The sequence below is a fragment of the Sebastes umbrosus genome, chromosome 1, assembly GCF_015220745.1.
Source record: "Sebastes umbrosus isolate fSebUmb1 chromosome 1, fSebUmb1.pri, whole genome shotgun sequence".
NCBI classification, from domain to species: domain Eukaryota; kingdom Metazoa; phylum Chordata; class Actinopteri; order Perciformes; family Sebastidae; genus Sebastes; species Sebastes umbrosus.
This window is the reverse complement of record NC_051269.1, coordinates 3,972,876-3,997,467: the sequence shown is the minus strand read 5'-3', so window position 1 is coordinate 3,997,467 and position 24,592 is coordinate 3,972,876. Positions and strand designations below refer to the sequence as shown.

The 24,592-nt window shown below is 41.0% G+C and overlaps 1 protein-coding gene and 1 long non-coding RNA gene across 3 annotated transcripts; one reads left to right on the top strand and one right to left on the bottom strand.

Annotated features, from left to right (window-relative positions):
- Positions 1-2,747: 2,747 nt before the first annotated feature.
- ldlrad2 (low density lipoprotein receptor class A domain containing 2) lies at positions 2,748-14,582 on the bottom strand. Of its 2 annotated transcripts, none has more exons than XM_037765135.1 (5): positions 14,105-14,582; positions 8,700-9,185; positions 6,541-6,690; positions 6,210-6,347; positions 2,748-3,944 (listed from the first exon to the last, which is right to left on the bottom strand). In XM_037765135.1, the coding sequence occupies exons 1-5, from the start codon at positions 14,208-14,210 to the stop codon at positions 3,640-3,642; spliced, it is 1,185 nt and encodes a 394-aa protein (XP_037621063.1). In that variant the 5' UTR covers positions 14,211-14,582; the 3' UTR covers positions 2,748-3,639. The 2 variants fall into 2 exon arrangements, with proteins under 2 accessions (XP_037621063.1, XP_037621055.1); XM_037765127.1 differs by having other exon boundaries at positions 6,210-6,350; positions 14,105-14,576.
- LOC119485658 lies at positions 5,205-23,191 on the top strand. Its single transcript, XR_005206326.1, has 3 exons — positions 5,205-5,348; positions 17,745-17,748; positions 23,180-23,191. It is a non-coding gene; the product is annotated as an uncharacterized LOC119485658 (long non-coding RNA).
- Positions 23,192-24,592: the final 1,401 nt, after the last annotated feature.

Here is a 24,592-nt window from a genome sequence, read left to right as displayed (position 1 = left end):
AAGTGAGATACCGTCAATAAAGAAGTCTGCATACTTCAGTGTGCTGCAGCCGGGCAACCTGGAGGTCAGAAACACATTGTTTGTTGAAGCATATGGCCTATAATGCTTTACCAAGGACTCAAGTCAAAATCCCTAAACAGACAGTACCATGGGCTTTGTGTAATGTACTCACACAACACACAGTGTGGCAGAGGGAGGAAAGGTTATGGAGCTACTCCATCTAGAGGATGCCACAAAGAAAGTTTGCCTGGTAGTCACATGAACACGGGTTCACATGAAGCACCGATCTGGGTCAGTGGTATAACTAATATTACTAACATATAGAGGATATAATGTATTCCTTAATACTCTTACACAGTGCTGTCAACAGGATAAACAACATTATAGCTAATAAAAATAACATTCAATATCTCTTCTGCACTATCTCTTATGAACACATGGCTCTACTACAACTGCTGCTTTTCTGTGTGTGCAATGAACGGCAGACTAGAGCAGTGCCTCGTTACGAGCGTCTTCTAGACATCTGAACATCACCACTTTACTTCGTACGGAACTTGCAAAGATTTGGATTCAATCTTTCGGTCGCTGTGGAGGCATGTGAGAAAAACGTTGTTTTTTTCAAGAATTCAAGGTAAATTGGGGTTAGTAATTTGTATACAAATGGTCGTTTTGTGGGTCAGGTAAATGATAAAACACGGGCTTGAGAGCATTATTGTACTTATTTTTTGTTTTGACCTTTATTTAACCAGGTAAAATCAATTGAGAACCAATTCTCATTTACATTCATATACTTATACATTTACTGTTGAATCATAACTTGTATTTGGGGACAATATTTATGATTTTATAACAAGTCTAAGAGTCCACAACCATGCTAACATCTCTGTGTGGCTGTACTTAGTTAGGTACAGGGGTGCTTTGAGCTAAATGCTAAAGTCAACATGCTAACATGCGGCTGTGGCTCCGAGGTAGAGCGGGTCGCCCACCAATCAGAAGGTCGACCAGGTTCGATCCCCGCCTCCTCCGGTCATGTGTCGACACTTAACCCCAAACTGACTTGAAGGCTGAGCCATTGGTGTGTGAATGAGTATCTAGATTAGATCCTGATGGGCCGTTTGGCATCTTGCATGGCAGCCTCTGCCATCAGTGTGTAAATGTGTGTGTGAATGGGTGAATGCTGACATGTAGCGTAAAGCGCTTTGAGCGGTCGGAAGACTAGAAAGGCGCTATAGAAATGCAAGTCCATTTACCATTTACCATGCTCATTAACATTCTGATGTTCGTCAGGTAGAACTTTGATCATGTTCATCATCTTTGTTCAGCATGTTAGAATGATAGTATTTGGTAATTAGCAGTAAACAAATAGTACAGCTGAAGACTGATGGGAATGTCATTAGTTTTGCGGGTATTTGGGCATAAAACAAAGTATTGGACAAAATAAAATGTTGACCTGATGATGGCGCTAGATGAAAAGTCAGAGGATCACCAAAGTGATGACAATTCCTCCTGAGGGGGACATGAATGTGTGTACCAAATGTCTTTGTAATCCATTCAGTAGTTGTTGAGATGTTTCAGTTTGGATCAAAGTGGTGGACCAATAAACCCATCAACAAACCAACATTGCCATGCAACTAGCATGGCTTAAAAACACACTTCATTTCAAGAAATAACGACTATATAAGAAAAATAGACTTGATTTAACAGCCACGTGTTGGCGGCTTGTAACCGAAACGTGTTTGAAGAGACTCTGCAAGAGTTAGTTGCTTTACTAGTCCTGATGAGCTTCACTGTCACACAAACTAGACACATTGGTAGAAAACTGGAATACAGCCAAGACTTAAAAAGTTCAGGAGACTGCAACCATAGTCCAGTATAGAGGGGTTGTTTATGACAGACACGTTGGCCAGTGCACATTAAAAGATAATAAATAATCACACCACTGCAAAACTCAGACAGAATAATGGTGACGAGTGTATATCAAATAATTGTTTAGTTTTTTTGTTATTAATGATTCATATCTTTATCAATTCAAGTTAAAATGTAATTTAATCTACTTTCTTCACCTTGTTTTAAAATGTATTGCAATTGCAAATTATCAATACAATGCTGGTTTTCATTTTTATCATTTAAATTTTTCAGTTTCGCCCCTCAGAAATGTGTCCACCACCACAACTACTAATCTATATACTTAAGCTGACAATACTTGATGGATTTAAGGGGACATATGCTCATTTTCAGGTTCATACTTGTATTTTGTGTTTTTACTAGAACATGTTTACACGCTTTAATGTTTAAAAAAAACTTTATTTTCCTCATGCTGTCTGCTTGAATATACCTGTATTTACCCTCTGTCTGAAACACTCCGTTTTAGTGCATTTCGATGGAATTGCAACAGAATTGCGTTGCTAGGCAACAGCTTGGGTCCATGTTTACTTCCTGTCAGCTGATGACATTCACATACACTGCAACGGAAAATAAATTGTGACACATTTAGAATGTTTATGTTTAAAACTGTGAAATGGTCTAAATATTGTATATTTGTGACATCACAAATGGACAGAAATCCTGACGGCTCGTTTCAAGCGCTCAGTTTCTGAATACGGGCTGTGTGTATTTCTCTGTGGATTAAGCGTTTCGATACTTTCACAGTATTTATATAGGACTTAAGCCTGCTTTATAATATAAAAGACATGAAAATGTCACTTTTTACAATATGGGACCTTTAAGTTAATTAGCAAGAATCTCTGTTGTTGTTTGCTATGCGTTTATTTTGTCCACAAAATAGCATGTTAGAAGCTCATATTTATTTACAAGTTTTTCCCTACAAAATGTCGACTGTCACACACCGAGTGACTTTGTGCTCTGTTGTCCAAACTCCACGTTGGCTTGTATATGTGGAACAACAGTGGACTGCTGGGAGGAGAGTGGAAAGTTTGAAGGAATATCTCCAAGGGAGAACAGCTGTTGTCACTAGGTGGGTGACTTTTGTAGTTCTGTTTCCTCAGCATGTGTCCATGACATACTTTTGGTCAAAGCTGTGGACTGGAAGTGTAGTTTCACGGCACAACCGAACTGTTACCTCTAAGGGAGAGCAGATAGTTTATATACAAAGAAACTAAAAACTGTTCACACCAACATCTTAACACTCTTCATGGTGTCCTCTGAAAACTGGACAAGTATTAAAGGCTGCACTTGTCAAAGTTCTTAAGCAGCCTCTTAAACAGAATAAGATAGGAAAAACAGAGATACTGTAAGTTCAAAACAGGTGAAACGTGCTGTAAACAAAAATGCTTCTTAAGTAATTCTAAGAACCCTTAATCCTATATTTTCAGATACATTCCTACTTTTTACACAATCCATAGTCATACTGTACCCTGCTTTACCTTCTTATAACAACATAAACAGTCTCATCGTCCGCATCCTCACATTTAAAGCACACAAACCACATACTAACCGACACTGTTCAGCTCTGCTTATTTCAGCATTGTGTGGACCACATCAGTCCAACCTTCACTATAAAGATTGGGTCATGTTGCCTAAAGCAGTAACTGTCCACCACTGCTCACAGCTCAGCATCAGCATACTGTACACCCCACGTCTCAGAATGCCGAAACTGATCGACCGGAGGGTCCCTTTGCTCTAAACAGCCGCCGTGGTAACGTTTTCATCAGCGCTGTTGGCGGTGGCTGCCGTGCCCGTCGGGGTCCCGTTGGCTGGTGTGTGCGGGGTGACTTTCGCCAGTCGGTGATCCTTGCCGTGGGTGCAACTGCGGGCGCAGAGCTGGCAGGAGGCGCAGGCCGAGTTGCAGCAGGGTAAGAAACGGCAGAAGCTGACACGCCACAGGAACCAGCCAGGCGACCAGCAGCACCAGCAGAGCACTACGCTGCCTGCCACCACACCCAGGATGATGTAGAGAACCAACAGGGCCAGGGAGGCAGGGGAGTCTAGGACAAGAGGGGGGAGAAATACAAATCTCTTTATTCACATGGCAGCCATATTTAAGGTATAATGCAGGTGGGAAACACTTGTACAACTTATGTTATTATTGACCAAACTTCTTTTGACATTTTTATGGTTTGAGCTCTTCAGTCTGAACCATAGACTGTACATAAAGATGGACGATGCGTTTCTACTTCCTCCCCTTGTACAGAAGTGAAGCCAAAATATCCCGGATACAGGAGCTGACATCTTGAGATTTTGACGTCATTTGGAGCCAGAGTCAGTGCAGTAGTGATCGGGCGGTGGAGCTGCGGTATCGAGGTCACCCGCCGGAACCAATCGTGAGCCGAGCATGGCCGCAGCTTGTCAGCGAGAGAGACTCACAGTTGTCAATCATGACGTCTAACCCCCTTTTTATAACATCAAATAACTATTAAAAACCAAACTTATCAGGAAAATGAACACTTGGACATACATCAGCGTGATAAGAAGTACCTAAAACGACAGAAACCATTTTTGGGAAAAATGTATTTGACGTATACCTTGACTTTTTAGTTTGGCCCATGTCCCATTCGCTAACACGGAAGAGGCAAGCTTTATGCCCTATTCTGCAGCCAGCCACCAGGGGGCGATGGAGGAGTTTTGGCTTCCTTCTTGGGTAGCTGTCATGTCGTACATCTTTATATACAGTCTATGATCTGAACACTACCACTCACTACTGTTGTATCTGCCAGGAATCAAATCTTCCTGGGGCTCCTCTCCTTCGTGTTTGCCTTACTCTGGCTCCCTCTCTGCCTTGCCACTGTCTAAATAAGAGAAGTCTATTGGACAGTGCGTAGTCCACTGTTAATATTTTACAACATCATTCTCTAAAGAGTCACAGTGGCACTGGCTTGAGTGCTAGCAGTGGTGCTCACCACCTTCAAAAACAAAAGGGAAATGTCCTAATGATGGAAATCAGAAACTTTCACAAGCTCATTCGAGCAACAAATGTGGAAATGTGGATGGATGCCCCACTGAAATAGTCCCCAAAAAATGCACTTACTCATGTTTGAGTAACATTTGCTAAAAAACTGCGTTTAAATTTACAGATTTACGTCTTCAAAAGGGACCAATGATTCTAGTGTTGGCTTTTCCTGCTTCAGCCTCCCGACCGCGGCCGGAGGGAACAGGAGAGACACCGGAGTTTTGGTCGGAGGCGACAACGTTTCTCGCTGCGGAGCCCCGTCACTTCACAAGACACGGGAAACCTCTGTTGGTCTGGAGGAGCTGCAGCAGTTATTTCTGTACAAACGTCCACTGTATATTCACTAGATATTCTCAGAGCTAAACTAACTCTCCTGCAGTGTGGAATGTGCGCACATGCACGTGAGAGGTGGAGCGAGAGAGCAAGTGAGAACGAGTGCGGTGTGCAGGTTGAGGAGCAGAGGAGCAGAGTACAGCAGAGACTCCGGCCCTGGAGACCGAAGCTACGGTCTCCTCTGTGTCTTCTGACTACGGTTTGGGGGCTGAAGCAGGAAGAGTTAACACTGTTTTGCAAAATGGGCTTCACTAGATAGAACTTTGCGGTTTTGGTGCTTCCGTGTAGTTTGTGTTGGAGTTTGAGTCTGAACAGTGTAACAACACGCGAGCGCGCATGGGACCCCGACCCACAATGATTTATATGTGTTAGGACTTACATACAGTACCTTTAAGAAAACTAATCCAACCACAGCTAACTGGTTGCTCCTGAATCCGTCTGTCTGCTCATCCAGCATATAGTCCCTCACTGTGGGCTCACCAGGCTGCATTGAAATGGATCTCAGCTAATAAACAACTGGCAATTTGCACAGCAGGCGAATGTGAATCCCCCTTCTCCTCTCCTGCTCTTAGTTGAACAGTCGGAACAGAAGAATGGCTGTTTTCTCAGACCAGACTTGGCCGGGCCTTAAAAGCAATCAGAAGCTGACAGGCTGAACCCAGACAGTCTGTGTTTGCACCTCCGACGCTGGAATAGAGACAGATCACTCAAAAGGCTGCTCTCCGCCATGAGAATCCATCACCATTTATTGGTTTACGAGGCTTTAGTGAAATTAACAACTCAATGGTCACCTCCATTAGTTTTACACCCAGTCGTCAGGACACTTTGCATCCAAATGGGCACTCAGTTCATTTGTTTACCAGCCGAACGACCGCAGGCACAGCGCGTTGATGGATTGATTCCTGCCGGTGGAGAGTGTTTCTACTAGTTGAATTAATAAATATCTATTAATGTCACAATGGTCACTCACCTGTTACAGACTCGTGACTGGGAGCGCTGTCTGGCACGCCGCAGTTGATACGCGTAGGAATTGGCACTGTGGGCGGATTCACAAAAGGTGGGGGTGGGGTCGCTATTGGCGGTGGAGGTTCAGGAGGTAACAGCTGACCTGCTGATGAAGGACAGAATACAGTCAACTTTTAAATGGTAGGAAAGACATTTTGTTGAACTGTAAAGATGCCCCCTTAAATTTGTTAGAGTGCTGCAAAATTCTCCATAACTATGAGATTTTGAGTAATGAAATCAGGGACAATATCTTTCAACAATCAGCATCAGAAACGTCGTCTCGTCACTGAACTGACCTTTACAACCCGTAGTCAGGTTTTCTTCCAGGTCACTTCCATCCCCACAGTTGTCGATGCCTTTATCATCACACACCAGGCTGAGAGGGACACACTTCCCGTTTCGGCAGGTGAAATAGGGCTCATTGCTGCACTCTGATTGGTTAAACCCTGAAGAGGAAGATAACAATTGAGGGGGTCGGGGCAAGAGATGAAGGATCAGTTTAAGAGTGTCTTTGGTTGAGATTTATAGCAAAAAGAAAATATGGCTGCTTAGTTGAGTTTTCTTGTAAAGAAAATATTTTTTTCTTTTTTATTCTTGATGGCTATCAAACATGTTGAATGCATTTCCATCCTAATAAAGCATTTTGTTTATATCAGTGTTAGCAAGTGTAACCAATGCTCTTCTACCCTGCCAACACGGCCATGCTAAGTTTCTTAGGATTTGTGAGGGATATTAGGGATATACAATATTACTTCCTTTTCTGTTTTTTAGCTTACTTTTTTTTTAATCTTTTATCCTTTTTATTTCACTTATTTATTTACTCATTTTGTATCTTACTTTATTGTTATTCTATTAGGCACTGGTGCTAGAAATAGTACTTTTTATTTTATAAACTTGAACTTGCTGTAATTTTGACACAAGAATTTCCTTCGGAATTAATAAAGTTCTATCTTATCTTTGATATTTGTTTCCACAGCCAGTTCACAGAAACGTACAGATATACACATAGCAACACATACAGATATACAGATACAGATCAGTTACCACTGAGTATACTGTTATTTCCTTCTAAACAAAGAAATGTTCCATGTGTTTGATGAAATGATTTTGGATGATTTTTGCACCTTCGTCTTGGTGTAGGGTAACTTAAAGGTGCAACGTGTAATACCAAGCCACCTGCTCTGAAGAAAAAAGGGCAGCATTTCACCTCTTCTCTACTGGGTCCATACAATCCAAATCTACAGTCATCAGTTATTAATTATTGGACTGCCGGGTCACAAACTTTCTCATTTTACAGCTAAACCATGCACTACAAGATGATTCTGAAAACATCTGAAGAGAGAAATAGGCATTAACGTAATATAATATTGATTCATATTTAATCAGCGCTGCCTAGTTTGACCGTTTGGTAGGAGTTTGCGAGTGACGACAGACTCGAGTCAGCTCTTACTGCTTGTTTTCCTCCGGTCTGTGAAATCTTGCAGATGCCATTAGGAGCACCGGAGGACACAGAGGTATATGATATTTTTTTCAGATTACCTGTCTCATGCACTACTGTCAGAATATAGTGACCGTTTTATAAAAATACCTTTTTTAAAAAAAATCATATTTGCTCCATTTCTACCCACTGCTGCTTTAAGATCAGTAAATATTTGATTCTGATTCTTGTTTTAATGGACAAACACCTAAAACATAGCTCACGGTCAACAATTTAATCATTGATTTCAGTCAGTGTGCTGGTAACCATAGCAACAATACTGATGCTAACTAACACCAAGACAAATTCTTATATGTGAAATAAATTAAATAGATTCTGATTCTGTTTCCTGATCCAGTTAAAGCTGAAGTAGGCGAGATTGGAGCGAATATGATTAAAAAAAGTTATTTTTATAAAACATACAAAAAGCTATATCATGACAGTAGTACATGAAACAGGAACCTGAAACAAATCATGTTCCTCTGTGTCCTCCGGTGCTCCTAACGGCATCTGCAAGATTTCACAGATCGGAGGAAAACAAGCAGTAAGAGCTGATCTGAGGTCTGCTGTCCATCTGCTGTCTATGAGAGCCGGCTGTCAATCACTCACGAACTCCGACCAAACGGTCAAACTAGGCAGCGCTGATCAAATATGAATCAATATTCTGTTACGTTAATGCCTATTTCTCTCCTCAAATGTTTTCAGAATCATCTTGTAGTGCACGGTTTAGCTGTAAAATGAGAAAGTTTGTGTCGATGATGATTGAACATACCTTAAGTTAAGTGGTTATCGTACGAGAGTGATAATGGACTTCAAGATTATATAAAATAATGGACCTTATCCATGGTTTTCTGATTTCAGGCCATCAGGATCATCATAGCACCATCATATATTCATTTATGTATGCATATCTTATCAAAGTGCCTGTAAGACACTAAGCACGTGTAGAATGGATGGACATGACTGTGTCTTTCTTACCCAGTCTGAAGGAGGTGAAGTCCCCCACAAAGTCCACTCTGGGCTGAGTCCCCCGGGTCACCAGCCTCAGGGTCAGGTAGTTCCCCGTGGACAACACCGGCCGGGGGGGGCTCTTCCCACAAAGAGGAGGCCCGAGGGAAGGCGAGCTCCTGTCCCGTCCGTCGTAGAACTGAACGTACGAGCCGGCGTGACACGGGTCCCCCGAGCTTTCGCCGGAGGTGGGCTCCAGTCTGGGATTGAGAGGGGCGGAGCCACGAGGGGATTCCGGAAAGAGAGGGGCCGGACTCAAGGGGGCCACGCGGAGCAAACTGTAGACCAGGAAGAAGCGGAAGTGGAACTGGACCTTGTCTTTAGGGGAGTTGGCCTGCATGGTGAGGTGGCAGTCGGTCCCCATGATCACAAAGTAGTACTTCTTGGATTCCTGGTGCGAGTTGACGATCATGCCGTCACCCCGGATCGTCTGACCGCAGAAGTCTACCACGTTCGCTGGCATGGAAAAAGAGACAGAATCCTCAGAGACGAGCTGATTACACGGAGCATTCTGAAATGAATTAGTCCAACTCCTAAAAAATATATATTATATTACTGATCACAAAAAGGACTTTTGGAGTCTCATTCTTGGCAAAAGATTAAATCATTGTCTTGTGGATCCATTAGAGACGCTAGTAGACTGGTGTAAGGACAACAACCTCGAGCTGAACGTCAGTAAGACCAAGGAGCTGATAGTGGACCCTACCAGGAAGCAGCAGAGGAGCTTCCACCCTCTCAGCATGAACGGGGGATAACTTCAGATACCTCGGTGTTCACATCACCCAGGACCTGTCGCGGTCCTGCCACATCAACACCCTGGTGAAGAAACCTCAGACGACTGAGGGACTTTAAACTCCCACTCAGGGTGCTCAGGAACTTCTACACCTGCACTACGGAGAGCATCCTGTTGTGGGAGCATCACCACCTGGATGGGAAACGGCACCAAATGGGATCACTTGGCTCTTAGGAAGGGTGGTCCGCTCAGCTGAGAAAACCATCGATATATCTATATATATTACTGTGGATGGAAAGGAGATTGAGGCTGTCAAGGCCTACAAATACCTTGGCATCTTGATGGATGACTCCCTTACTTTTAAACCACATGTGCTGTACCTTGTAAAAAAACTGAGGCTAAAACTGGGTTTTTATTTTCGAAACAAGTTGTGTTTTTTCTTTTAATGTAAAAAAGTGTCTTGTTTCTATACAACATTTTGACCGGTTTAAGATTATGGAGATGTTTTGTACATTCACTCCTCTGATCAGTGCCTTCATATGCTTGATGTATCTTACCATGCATCCTTAAGGTTCATCACAAATTGTAAAGCTCTGACTCACCACTGTGAGTTGTTCTCTTAGTTTGGGATGGCCTGCACTGGCAACCCGTAGGCTCTCCCATTGGTACATCTTTATATATATATTTTAGTGCTTTTAGTGTTTGTGATTTGTTTTATCTCTATTTGTGTCTGCAACTTTGTGTTCTTGCTGCTGACCGTCTTGGCCAGGTCTCCCTTGGAAAAGAGGTTCTTAATCTCAATGGGACTAACCTGGTTAAATAAAGGTTAAATATCATGACCTGGATGAATTTCCACAGACCTCTGAAAGTGTACGAGAGCGCAGCTAGATAAAAATTCCCAGTGATGCTATAGAAGAAGCTGAGAGTTGTTTTGATGTAAATCATCCGTGTGATCAGCGTGGTGATCCTTTGAGAAGCAGCTCACTACTCATCACCAGGCAGGTCCAGGACAGATGGGCGTGCAGATCCGGCTCCAGCAGCCCCCCCACCCGGCCACCCACCGCCCCCCCGCCTCTGGGCCGCAGGCCAAATAATGAGAAAATTTACGACCACCCCCGGAGTTTATTAGCTCTGTTTCCCTGGGAGACAACTAGATCCTCCTGCACCGACCTCCAGGAATGTCCCAAAGCCCGGGAGCCCCTGTTGGTGGGAAACAGCTCATCCCCTCTGCGCCACACAAGTCAATACAAAGCCTCAGGGGACACTGTCCAAAACATGGCCGACCAGAGGACCCAGTAAAGATTTTTTTGCAAGCTGAAAATTCAGCTCTTTTTAAATGCTTTCATTGTAAACGGAGTCCATTTCAGAGAGCAGATCCAGAGGGCGGGTGAGGGTCAAGGTCTGGGTGACACACTGTAGTGAGAGATGTGTCTGAGACAGCATTGTGTGGAAAAGGGCAGGAGCCTCACTGTCCATCCATGTGTTGTTCTAACACTAGTGACCCAACACGGGCTTTACACTGAGACTGACTCAGTCCTTCTACAGGCCAAACAAACTGTATTAACAGTACAGTGAATCAACATGAATCAACTGGACTAATGGGGCCACAGCAGGGGTGGGCCTGTCATCATATGTGATTTTATATCACAATATCGACATATATGATGATTTAGATAGGTAGCTTTATTCATATTGTCATATGTTATTGTACAGAGCACGATGTCGTGAAATTTGACCTCTGCATTTAACCCATCCTAAGAGCATTAAGAGCTGATCTAAAGCGCCCGGGGTGCAACTTGGGGTTCAGTGTCTCGCTCAAGGACACTTTGACATGCAGACAGGAGGAGCCGGGGATCGAACCGCCAACCTGGTGATTAAAGGACGACCCACTCTACCCTTTGAGCCACAGCTGCCCTTCCTCCACCTCCCTCACACTCTCTCTCAGCCAGCAGACTCTACAGCCCTTTTATTGGCTGTTAAAGTTAATGTGATAATAACACATTAATGCTAATTTGTTTTAACGCCACTAATTTCTTTAACGCATAAACACAACTAGAGTGAAGATACTGGTATCATATGAAAGCTAAAAAACCTAATGAATCCATTGGTACCAACCATGTCATACTAGCGTGTCATGAAGGAGGTTAAATAACGCTCCAAACTTACGCTAAATGTTGGCAAGGAAAAACTGGCATAGCCATTTTCAATGGGTCCCTTGACCTCTGACCTCCAGGTATGTGAATGTAAATGGGTTCTATGGGTACCCACGAGTCTCCACTTTACAGACAAGCCCACTTTATGATAATCACATGCAGTTTGGGGGCAAGTCATAGTTAAGTCAGCACACTGACACACAGACAGCTGTTGTTGCCTGTTGGGCTGCAGTTTGCCATCTTATGATTGGAGCATATTGTTTTATGCTAAATGCAGTACCTGTGAGGGTTTCTGGACAATATCTGTCATTGTTTTGTGTTGTTAATTAATTTCCAATAATAAATATATACACACATTTGCATAAAGCAGCATATTTGTCCACTCTCATGTTGATAAGAGTATTAAATACTGGACAAATCTCCCTTTTAGGTACATTTTGAACAGATAAAGAAATGTGTGATTAATCTGTGATTAATCGCAATTCTATTTTATTCTATTTTAATCGACTGACAGACCTAATTTATTTATTTATTTTTACTTTTATGTAACCAGATAAGTAAATTGAGAGCCAATTCTCAATAACAATGACGCCCTGGTCTGCAGGGCCACAGTCTCTCCACAACACTTTGTTCATTCTTACTTGTATTTTACTTTACATAATAAACTTAAATTTGGCTTCTCCAACTTTTTTTCCCCCTTCATGTTGCTTCCTCGTGGTTGTAACAATCTGTCTTTGGCTTATCCAGAAAATTAGATACTTTAGAAATTGATGATCCTCATCACAGTAATGCAATATGTTTTAAAATCCATACATAACATAAAACAGTTCTGCTCATTCATTTGCAACATTGCCCACAACATTCTAGTACAAGGACAAAGTAGATATTAAAATGAGAGCTACCTCAATATAAACACTATCAGAACCTGATGGTTGAATCACGTGATCAAAAACTCCAATATCATTTGATCGTACAGCATAGCTATATAATAAAAATTTATTTATTTAGCGAATGCAAAGTCCTTGAGCCATGCAGTTGCCTCCTGGTCTGCTGTATGGAGGGTGTCTAACCCTCCTTTTAGACTGTGGAGCGGGCAAGCTTCAATGATGTGTTCCATTGTTTGCACCTCTCCACAGGCACACAATGGGCTTGGGCTGCTGCCCCATTTGTGAAGGCTGGCCAAGCAGGGGCCATGTCCCATAATAAAAATAATGAGGTTTGAATTCATTTTTATTAAATAAATGATTAAAAAAATAGAGTTAGTTTTAAAGGGTCATATTTCAGCTCCTTCACAGAGACTTTACACAGCATATGAAAACATATTCATATTGTGATCCATCATAGTGAACATCAAGCACGCATTAATTTTTGTTGGAATTCTAATGCAGGGAAGACTTTTCAATCTGCATTTAAACTGCATTATTACAAAACAATACTTTGAATTGCATTGCAAAGAATTAAAGGTTTAAAAGTTTAAAACTGATTTTCAGTGCTTGTGCTCATCCATCTGGGTATCTGGAGTTCCTACTGACCCACAAACTGTGAAATAAGACAACCCAGTCAGGTTATTTATGGGCTGTCTTGATCAGAAAACATGTGAATCAACAAGCCATTCAGATTCAGCTTAAAGAGACGGGCCCTGAAACACTGTGTTTCAGAAACAGGGTGAATACACAAGTATGTTCAGACAGACATGTGTTTTTTTGACCATTTAAAGCATGTAAACATGTTCTAGTAGGAAACCTAAAATACAAGTATGAACCTGAAAAAGAGCACGATATGTCCCCTTTAAGAGCCCACATCTCATGAATTCGGCATAATGCTGAAAAAAACATTCAATAACTTCAGTATTATGCAGTGTAGTACTCTCAAAATCACTTCACACACCAATGGTCTCCTGATTATACTTATTAAACGTATTAAGACATTTTGGTGGCACTACACTTTATAAAAGAGAAGTTATTGAATATTTTTCAAAATTATGCAAAAGCGTATTTTTCCAAACTAAGTGGTGTAGTAAAACTATGAGGAGACCATTGATGTGTGAGGTAATGTTGGTGGTACTACACTGTATAATACTGAAGTTATTGAATATTTTTATAGCATCTCTTTTCGGCTTTGCACTTTGTAGTAACTTGAGAGATAATATTGGGTGATATAATATTGCAGACATTTCCATAGGATTATCTCAATATCAAAACGTTACAATATTCACTATTTTCAGATAACACATTATTAGACTTTTAGTCAATAAACAGAAATACAAGGCAAACTTTGGCTCCATTTACTACTATTATTATTATTATTATTATTATTATTATTATTATAAAACCAGCCTACTGCTCTCTGCTGCTTCCATCTGAAACAATCACATCTTTACGCACAGACAGAACGGAATCGTGCACACTTGTAACGAGTGCGTCACTTTTTTCAACCCGATCCAGACGTCCTCTACCAGTGAGAGAGCTTCAGAGTGTGTGAGGTCTTACCGGTCTCGATGGCGGAGCCGTGGAGAGTCATGAAGAAGAGCAGGAGGAGCAGTCTGAGCAGCCGCTGCCAGCAGCTCTCCACCTCCATCTCCATCATCATCATCATCCACACAGACACAACACAGAGCGCACAGGAGAGCTCACTGAGGAGGAGACACCACCAGAGTCATGCTGACCTCACATCAACTGGTCCTAATGTGGAAGCTTTAGTTTAGACCACCTGGCACTAGTGTGTATCCTGCCCAGCCGCTCTGCTCTCCATCATAACAGCCTCTAAACTCTCTCTGTCTTTTATTCCAGTCGAACCGCCTTCTCTCTGTCCTGTCCGTTCACGTGTCCTCTCATCTCCATGACAACACCCAAACACCCAACCAATCAGCTGTAAGAAAAAGCTCCATGTTTAAAACAAAAGTTTCCCTCATGTAAACTTTCACAACTTGTCCATGTTAAATCACCTTATGACCTCTATGCTTCTTCTTCCTCATGTCGGATATCTGGATCACACTAACTCATTATTCTTACAGTCAAAAATTATTAAGATTTACAGATCTAGTGAAATTTCAAAAAGCACAAATAATGTTTAAAGGTCCCATATTATAAAAAAGTGAGGTTTTCATGTTTTTTTTTATTATTATTAAGCTGGCTTAAGTCCTATATAAATACTGTGAAAGTATCGAAACGCTCAATCCACAGGGAAATACACACAGCCCGTATTCAGAAACTCTGCATTTGAAACAAGCTGTCAGGATTTCTGTCCATTTGTGATGTCACAAATATACAATATTTAGACCCTTTACACAGATTTAAACGGAAACATTCTAAATGTGTCCCAGTTTATTCCTGGTTGCAGTGTATGTGAATGACATCAGCTGACAGGAAGTACACAGGGACCCAAGCTGTTGCCAAGCAACGCAATTCTGTTGCAATTCCGTTGCAATTCCGTCAAAATGCGCTAAAAACCCAGACAGTGGGTAAATACAGGTATATTCAGGCAGACAGTACGAGGAAAATAAAGTTTTTTTTGAACATTACAGCATGTAAACATGTTCTAGTAGAAACACGAAATACAAGTATGAACCTGAAAATGAGCATAATATGGGACCTTTAAGGCTAAAAATAACCTGCTACCAGGAAATATTCAAAAATTGTTCAGTGATCAAGAGGGGGGTTATAACTTAAGGGGCAATTTTAATTTATAAAACTCACAGTATATGTACGACCATTAAATGTTTTTGTGTGTCAATCTCGGGAGTGAAACTATGGAACAGTTTTAATGTGGAACTAAAGCAATGTCCAAACTTCAACCAGTTTAAAATGAGGTATAACGACATGATGTTCTCAAGGTACAGGGATGAAGGGGGGGTTTGACAATCACCAGGTGTTTACAGGGGTTACTGTTTATTTATTTATTTGGTAACTTAATATTTATTCTCTCTCAGTCTATCTTCCTATTTTTTTCTGTAAAGAATAATGTAAATTTGTAGATATATGATTTTGGGTATAAGAATAATGTATAATGTATAATATTTTATATTGTATTTTATATGCATGGTCGGATGCTGTGTATTATATACAGTATATATATATATATATATATATATATATATTGTATTTCATGTGCGGATTGAATATTATAAACAATAATATGCGTGTATAGAAAAAGATAACAACTAGTCAATATGATTAAGATAAATATGTAAGCAATGAATTTGTGGTTTGATTAAGGTACATTATAAGTAATGAATTGGTATTCTGGATTGATAATGAATTTATATTTTGATGAGGATAATAATATCAGTAATTAATTTATATTTCTGTATGACAGAGATAAAAGGTGATCATTATAGTTAGACAAATTTTGGAAAATGAATTAGAGTATATGTATGGCTCAATAAGGAAGCTGGTTAATTATTAATGAATGATTTATGGAGAAGGGGGGGATTAAATAAGTTTTTACTTCTTCTCACTCCTTTTCAAATATGTAAACCAAGGCATCAAGTGTTTGACAATTTCTTTTACTTATGCTTTTCATTGTATGTAAATACTATTTTTTTTTATTTTACATGTTCGAAATAAAGTTTGAAATGAAATGAAATTTGTTTTGTGTTATTTCCCTTTTTTTTAATTAATTAATTACAGGTTACAAATAAGTTATTAAATTATAGCTTAAACTAAGTGTGTCGAATGCTTCTAAACTGATGATAATTGAAAATATAAGCCGACTCCATTCATTGTTTACAAACAGAAACATAACACGTTTTTTTTGGAAGCATCAGAAAACACTCATATGAATGTGATTTAGGAGTGATAGCATGTTGCCATCCAGTATCCTGTATTTTAGGTGATAGGGTGACCTTCTGGTTTACATTCATCTGATTGAGTTTTAAACACACAGTTTACAGTAAAGTGACACATCTGTAACATGATATCCCCTCAGTGAACCAGAGAACGGCTCCTATGCCCTACTTTTGGACTACATCCCTCAAAATGCCATTTTCAAGGATTTTTTTGATCACTGTAAAGCACCAAGATTTACATCTATATATATCTATATATATATCTATATATACAATAAAAATAACATAACTATATATTAGTGCTTATGTGTGAGGCCGTGGCTGCTTCACTGTGGCTGCAGCTGGATCCAGCAGCGCTCAGCATCCTGTACATCTTCCCCCTCCAGGGGGAGACAGAGGTTAGTAGAATTGTTCTGAAATATTAAAACATTCTTCTGTGATATTGGTATTTCAATCTCAAAGGCAGATATCAAAGTTGGCTTATTTCATTATGATTATCATTATTACTATTCTTTTCTTGTCATGTCTCCTCCCACCGTACAATCTTGTCTCTAAATGTTTTTAGGATTTAGAGTTTGTACAGCGGTTCTTTTTACAGTGGGGCTGAGCTTTAAAGGGTTGGGTTGATGAATTACATTAATATATATATATATATATACATATATATATATATAAAATAAAATCTCTTTCTAGAAACAGCATCCCTAATAAATAATAAAGTTCTACTTTATTATAATCAGATGATCGGTTCCTAACCTCTCAGAAAGCCTGTGTACTGGTATATGGCAGCTGTAAGTTCAGATGTGCAGAATCCCTCATATATATCTGGATAACACTGGATACCTCACCTTGACTTTATGTGTAGAATTTTTACAGTATGTTATTTATAGCATCTTTCAAATCACTCTGATAGCATAAAGCTTTTGTTTGTCGAAAAATTAAACAATTGTCTGCCACAGTGTCTTACTGATACTACCACTAGGAGCTGCCAGAGTCAGACATATCTGATTATTATATACACAGGAAATTAATATTGATGAACTGAATGAAAACAGCAGTGGACAACATACTAAGGAAAGAACAGGCAGGATTTAGGAAAGCTGCAATAACCATATTTTCATCGATCAATCTACAGAGTGGCAGAGACAACTCATCATCAACTTCATTGATTTTGAGAGGGCATTTGAAAGCCTCCACAGGGACAGTCTTTGGAAAATTCTCCGACATTATGGAATACCAGCAAAGATAATATCACTTGTGAAAGTGTTCTGCACTGACTTCAGATGCATGGTAGGATGCACAAATGACACCAGCTTCCTTGTTAAATCAGGAGTGAGACAGAGGTGTGTGATGTCGTCCCTGTTGTTCATTGCGAACAACCCTAAACAACTCAAACACGGCTCCGGAGCCACAAGCATCTCTTTAGCTCCTCTCCAGTGGCTCCCTGTGGGTTTTTAAAAATGGAAAGGAATAATTGTTTTTTGTTTACATTTTAATTTTTATTTATCCTTGTTGTAGGTCTATGGTACGACGGTACGACGAAGTATTAGGGCCACTTTGAGGAAAAAAAAAAATCTGAGATTTCGAGAACTAAGTCATAGGTTTACGATAAAAAAAGTTTTTTATGAAAATAAACAGTATTCATTTTGTACGTGTTTTATTTTCTTTTTTTCTCGTAAAGTTATGACTTTATTCTCATAATATTACGACTTTTTTTCTCAGAAAGTTATGACTTTACTCTTGTAATATTACGACTTTATTCTCGTTAAGTTATGTCTTTATTCTCGTTAAGTTATGACTTTATTCTCGTAAATTACGACTTTTTTTCTCATTAAGTTATGACTTTATTCTTGTAATGTTCCGACCTTTTTTTCCGTAAAGTTATGACTTTATTCTCGTAATGTTACGATTTTTTCTCGTAAAGTTATGACTTTATTCTGGAAATCTCAGATTTTTTTCCCTCAATGTGACCCTAATACTCCGTAGTACATTGTCTCTTTGACCCTCACTGCATTAGACTTATATACTATATACTATAGACTATAAACTGTGTTACCTTCATCACGATACTCAAATGTTTTGCGGCTCCAGACAGATTTTATTTGTATTTGTTTTGCCTTAAATGGCTCATTTGATAGTGAAGGTTGCTGACCCCTGACTTAGACTATGCTGACGACCTCGCTTTCCTATCACATCTACCAAGTCACATGCAAGACAAAACATCTAGACTACAGAAGAATGCGAACATGCTGGGATTTAAGATTAACATCAAGAAAACATAAGTCATGCCCCTCAACATGAAAGAACCACCTGTCATAGAGCTAAATGAACAACAACTGACATGTACGTCATCTTTCACATACCTTGGAAGCCGGGTAACATCAGATGGTGGAGCCAACCGAGACATTATGTCTAGATTAGGAAAAGCAAGGACGGCATTTCTAAGACTTGGAAACATCTGGAAGTCAACACACATAACTAGAAACACCAAGATAAAGTTATACAACAGCTGTGTACTATCAGTACTTCTATATGGTGCTGAGTGCTGGAGAATGACTGAAAGAGACATAGGAGAGCTTTCCAGCTTTCACAACACCCGCCTCAGAAAGATCATGAGGATATTCTGGCCTATAGGAAGAATACAAAACATGAACTACACAAAACGACAGACAGGGTGCTTGGACATGGAAACAATATTGATAAGAAGAAGATGGAGATGTCTTGGACATGTATTAAGGAAACAATCTAATGACATGACAAAAGTGGCATTGGGTTGGACACCGGAGGGAAAACGCAAAAGAGGGAGGCCCAAAACAACCTGCAGGCGAACCATCGAAGGAGAAATGAAGACGAGAGGATACAGCTGGAACAGCATTGAGAAGAAAGCAAACAACAGAGATGAGTGGAGATGAGTAGTCCTTGCTCTATGTGCCACCCGGCGCAACAAGGACTAAGTAAGTAAGTAAGTAATAAACAGGAAAAAAAGACTTAAAGCTTTAAAGGTAAAATATGCAATCATTTCGTAAAGGAAACAATGTATAGACTGATACAAAAAGAAGCCCTCTCAATCACCCCTTCTGCCCCACTAGTGTGTGTGGTGGTGTCTGTATCTGCAGAGACCATGCAGCCCTCTGCCTGGATCTACCCTTTTCTTCTCATTTTGATTTACTTGAGACGCTTCTGGGCGTCAACAAACAGCCTTTCGGTCCCATGTGGGGTGTAACCCCCAGCCAATAACAGCGTGCAGGTCGCGCAGGTCATCAAATACCGCCGCTTTGTCACGCCCCTCAGCGTCTGATACCGAAGCACAAGCCATATAAATCAATTTATCACAAGTGCCCCTTTAGCTTGGTCAAATAGCCTACAAAGCGGCCATATTTCAAGGATGAGAACGGGTTGCGTGTTCTTATGTGGATGTGCTCTAGACAGTGACCCGACTCCCCCCCCATCCCCGACCGAGAGCAGCGCTGCCACGGCTGACAGAAGTCTGCCCTTCATTCAAAATCTGGCAACTCTGTACCTTCCCGCATTTGTGAACGTAACCGTCGTGAAACAAAAATAACGTTTAATTTCTCCGTTTTACCACTTTGTTCTCGCTCACGCCGCTCCCTCTCTTCATTCAATCTGTAGCTCGCGTGACCATTGCTGCTCTCTCTCTCCCTCGCTCATTGAGTCGAGCAGGAGGGGCTAACTTTGATTGTCGTGTGTTTAGAGGTGTTCACCTTCAGTATGTTAAAATGAGTGGCTTCTATTTTCTGGTCACTCAGTGTAATAACACCCTCTACCTCTCTAGTGTTGTGGACAACTGTTCAGTAAAATAACTCTCCCGCAGTATTAAAGTGTAATTTTGTTTTTCTTTAATCTTACAAAAGTTGGTTCTTAAAACACAAACAAAACCAAAGACACAGAACATTCAAAAGATATACAAGTTACAACCAAATCATTTTCAAAAGCATATTTACAAAATTGAATTACATATATGATTAGTGCCGATACCACACCATGTGTTGTCCAGTGTTGGTTAGAAATTGCGTCACTATTTCATCACTAATCCCTACAGGCCGGTCTGGCCTGCAGTCTTAAACTGAACATACCACCCATTATTGTAGAATTTGTTGCAGAATATAAAAAAAAAGCCAAACATGTTAACAGAAAATAAAGGGGCATTAAAAGAGAATAAGAAAACTCAACACTTACAATGAATTGGCCCTAAACAGCCGAGAAAAAAAAAAAAAGCACCAGTAGCTTTGGAGTAGTTTGTTCGATGCATAAAAACACAGCAGCAGACTAGCTGCTCTTTATATTGGTCAGAACGTCAGAACGTCTACAGCCCACTTGCATCTGTTGTGACCGACATAACTGAGTTGTTGCTATAAAAGTAGGCAGCATTTCCCAATTTTCCAGTATTTTCTGATCAGACATCTGACAAACAGGGTCCATCTATCTGGTTACATTTGTTTATTTTTAAGAGATGATTGAATAAAATATTGAACTATTAATCAGACAAGTTTTTGATATTTATTTCCAGTTTAGCACCTTTAACGTCCAGTCTGTCTTCTAAGGTTTATCTGCACAAACAAATTAGTCAAAAATCAATATTGTATCAAACAGCAAAGGATACAAAAATAAAAATAAAAAAAAAAAAAAAATAGAAAATATTGTGACTCTGTTTGAGTTGAGTGATTGTTTTCTTTTGGTTTGATGCTTTGAAGGTGAAATGATGATGTTAAAATCACAAGCATTTGTAATTTGAATTGTTATCAATGTGCTATCTCAATAACTATCAAATAATATTCAAAATCACATGATCAAACTATGACATTTTCATCAAATGTACAAAAGTTTAGAGGTCATTGTTGTTGCAGTCCTCGGCTCACCTTTCAGCCAAACACATGACCCCGTCTCTATAGCGAGGAGTCACAGCAACCGCTACCACAATTAGCAGTTAGCTCTTGTTAGCTAGAGCAACAACAATGTCAATACAATAATACAACACAATAAAGTAGTTCTCGTTACATGGCATCTGAAACTGGTGGGGCGGGATATATCAGGCAGCAAGTGAACATTTTGAACTTTGAACTTTGTGTTGGAAGCAGAAAAAATGGGCCAGCGTAAGGATGTGAGCGACTTTGACAAGGGCCAGATTGTGTACGTGTCTTTAAAAAAAGCGGTTGCTAACAAGTGACTAATGTTAGCTTTTTACTTCTGGCGATGGCATTCCTTCAAAAATCATAAAAGTGGTGTTTATATGTGGAGATTATCTTGCTGAACAAAACGTGTAAGTATCATAAACATATGTTTAGAGCTTATTTTCTACAATAATCCAAAAGCCAATGGAACAATCCCATTGGCTCTTTGTCATGGAACCCAGGCGATGCTCACTTGGTTTGGCGTACAAAAATACATCATCCCTTGAGCACTCTATTGATGGGGTTATTTCCTCTCTTATTCAGAACAGTGTGCACTAATTAGGGCCAAAGCACGAAAGTAGGCATGGCCAACGGGCTCCATAGCGCCCCCCCCAAAACGCAAAATGTTTGACTCACGGAACTTGCCGCATACATCAAAACTAGGGATGCACCGATACCCGATACCAGTATTCGGTATTGGGTCTGATACTGTGCTCATGTACTCGTACTCGCAAAACGGCTCCGATACAACGGCACCGATACCACTTTACGGCAGCGTGACGTTAACCTCTCGTCACCATCTTTTGGGTCCTATTGCACGCACTCACGCTCCACCTCCCCGACGGTGAGGGCGAGACGGGCTGGTGGTGCGCCCGGCCCTGCGGGGCTGTGATCTCACGTCAGCCGGAGCGCGCCGGCCCTCACTGTCATTGCGCCACAGGGTTTTGCTTGCACCTCTGACTCGCACGCGCGTTAGACTCCTTGGTCCGTGTTTCGAGACGGGTCGGGTGGGTTGCAGACATCGCCGCAGACCCCTGGCGCCTTTTTTACGTGGGCCGGGCGCGACGCAGTTGGGGCGCACTAAGGACAGTCCGCCCCGTTTGACAGTCGCACCGGGAGCAAGGGGACCCGTCCCTCCCCGGCAGGCAGCGCTGCAGGGCGCAGCGAGCACTTTGTCCACGGCCCCGGGAAACCCCTATGCCCCGAGCCTTTCCAAGCCGGTCGCGGCGCACCGCCTCGTATGCGGGACTCCCCAGCCTGTTGTGTGTCGCTCACACCCTCCAGCTGGCTGTTAACGAGGGTCTTTTGGCACAGAGAAGTACTCGTATCAGGACTCGGCATCGGGCGAGTAGCCAAATGTAAGTACTTGTACTCGGTCTGAAAAAAAGTGGCATCGGTGCATCCCTACTAAAAACCTGTGAACATTGCGAGAATATACAGCGATTGGGTTCATGAGTAGCGGGCTAAATAGCGCCCCCTAACGCGTGGAAGGCCTTAGTTGGAACATAGTCTGATATTCAAAAGATTTGGTACCCACATTGCTCATCATTTCGGACATATTTGCCATCAGCTTTCATTAGCTCCGCCCAACTAGAAGTTGGCCATTTTGAAGATTGAGGGATTGCAAAGCATTTTATGCAAACTTTTTCGAACTCCTAGAGGGTTTATCGGATTTGTTTTGGATGTTATAGCCCTACAGCTAATGTGACGCTAGACTGCGAAGGAATAGTCCAAGATACCTTGAACGATGAGGTCATAGATCATGTGACAATATGGCATTTTAGGCACTTCACAGGTAACTCCCAGAGGATTCAATAGATCGATCTCAAATTTTGCCGATACGGGGGGGTTACGTGATAAGCTGACAGGAGAGAAGGCAGTGACGACACCGCTGTCATGAGAAGTCACTTTGATTATGTGATTATGAAATAAAACCTGACTTTTGAAAAAAAGGGCATTTTGAAATAAAAATGTCTATCATTAATTAAAAATGAACTCTCATAAAACTGATGATTAATAATGATATAACAATTCATAATAATAGTAATAATAATAATAATGAGTTGAGTTTCAACAATTTCTCCAATTATTTCACAAATTGTTGGTTCATTTATATATTTTACACAATTTATTCATATTAATATCCACTTCATAATGTATTTTTTTTAATTCATTGAACACCGGGGGTTTCATAGAGGGTACTTTGTGGGCCAGTGGCATCAGAAATCATGAAACAGAAACAACAGGTTTCATTGTTGCAGTGCAGCAGAATCTGCTTGTTTTGCACTACTGGTCAGTGTTGTGATGTCTTCATTGATATGCTGGTACGTGGCTGTGTTACCTAAACACAAACCGAACTAAAGGATAGAAAGTGGGGCTGCAGCAACATATTGTTCTGCTGATATATGAGGCTGACGCCGCAACCCTGTCTACTAAAAAATTACATTCCCATACAACTCAATAACATTTTGAGGGAAACATATTTTCTTCCAGATTACAGTCGCAGTTTTAAACATGTGTTTAAAGGGACTGTTGTAACTTCTTACACGTATAAATCATTGCGGGTCGGTGTCCCATGCGCGCTTGCGTGTGGCTACGCTGTTCAGACTCAGACTCCAACACAAACTACACGGAGGCACCAAAACCACAAAGTTATATCTAGTGAAGCCCGTCTGTTAAACAGTGTCAACTCTTCCTGCTTCAGCCCCCCCGACCGCGGTCAGAGGACACAGAGGAGACCGTAGCTTTGGTCTCCAGGACCAGAGTCTCTGCTGTACTCTGCTCCTCTGCCAGCCTGCCTTCACTCACACACCGCGCTCGTTCTTGCTCTCTCGCTCCACCTCTCACGTGCATGCACGCACACGTGCGTTATCGTCTCCGACCAAAACTCCGGTGTCTCCCCTGTTCCTTCTGACCGCGGTCGGGAGGCTGCAGCAGGAAAACACAGAATCAGCATTGATTCATGGAGAGACCTTCGTCTGGTCAGCTAACATTACTGCCAAGCAGCTGAAATATAGAGTGATATTGTGCTTTTAGCTGACGTGTGTCGCCTCACTGTGTTGAGCGATGCTCCTTCATGTCTATGTAGAGCGAGCACAAGCGCGAGCAACAGGACGCTGACTTTCTTTGACTTTATGGCCACAGGTGTCGCTGTTAACAAGACATTTCTGATTCTTACATAGAGTCCCTTTAAATTTTGTAAATTGAAAGAAAACAAAACCAAAAATGCAACAACTAACTACTTGGTTATGTTTAGGCAATAAAACGACTTGGTTATGTTT

What these genes read in the sequence shown, in the direction of transcription:
- ldlrad2 (XM_037765127.1), bottom strand. Translation starts at nt 14,210, where the DNA reads ATGATGATGATGATGGAGATGGAGGTGGAGAGCTGCTGGCAGCGGCTG. An exon ending in CTTCACCTCCTTCAGACTGG is followed by an intron (nt 6,691 to 8,699) that starts GTAAGAAAGACA and finishes CTTCCTCTTCAG; the next exon opens with GGTTTAACCAATCAGAGTGC. An exon ending in CCTGACTACGGGTTGTAAAG is followed by an intron (nt 6,351 to 6,540) that starts GTCAGTTCAGTG and finishes GTCCTTCATCAG; the next exon opens with CAGGTCAGCTGTTACCTCCT.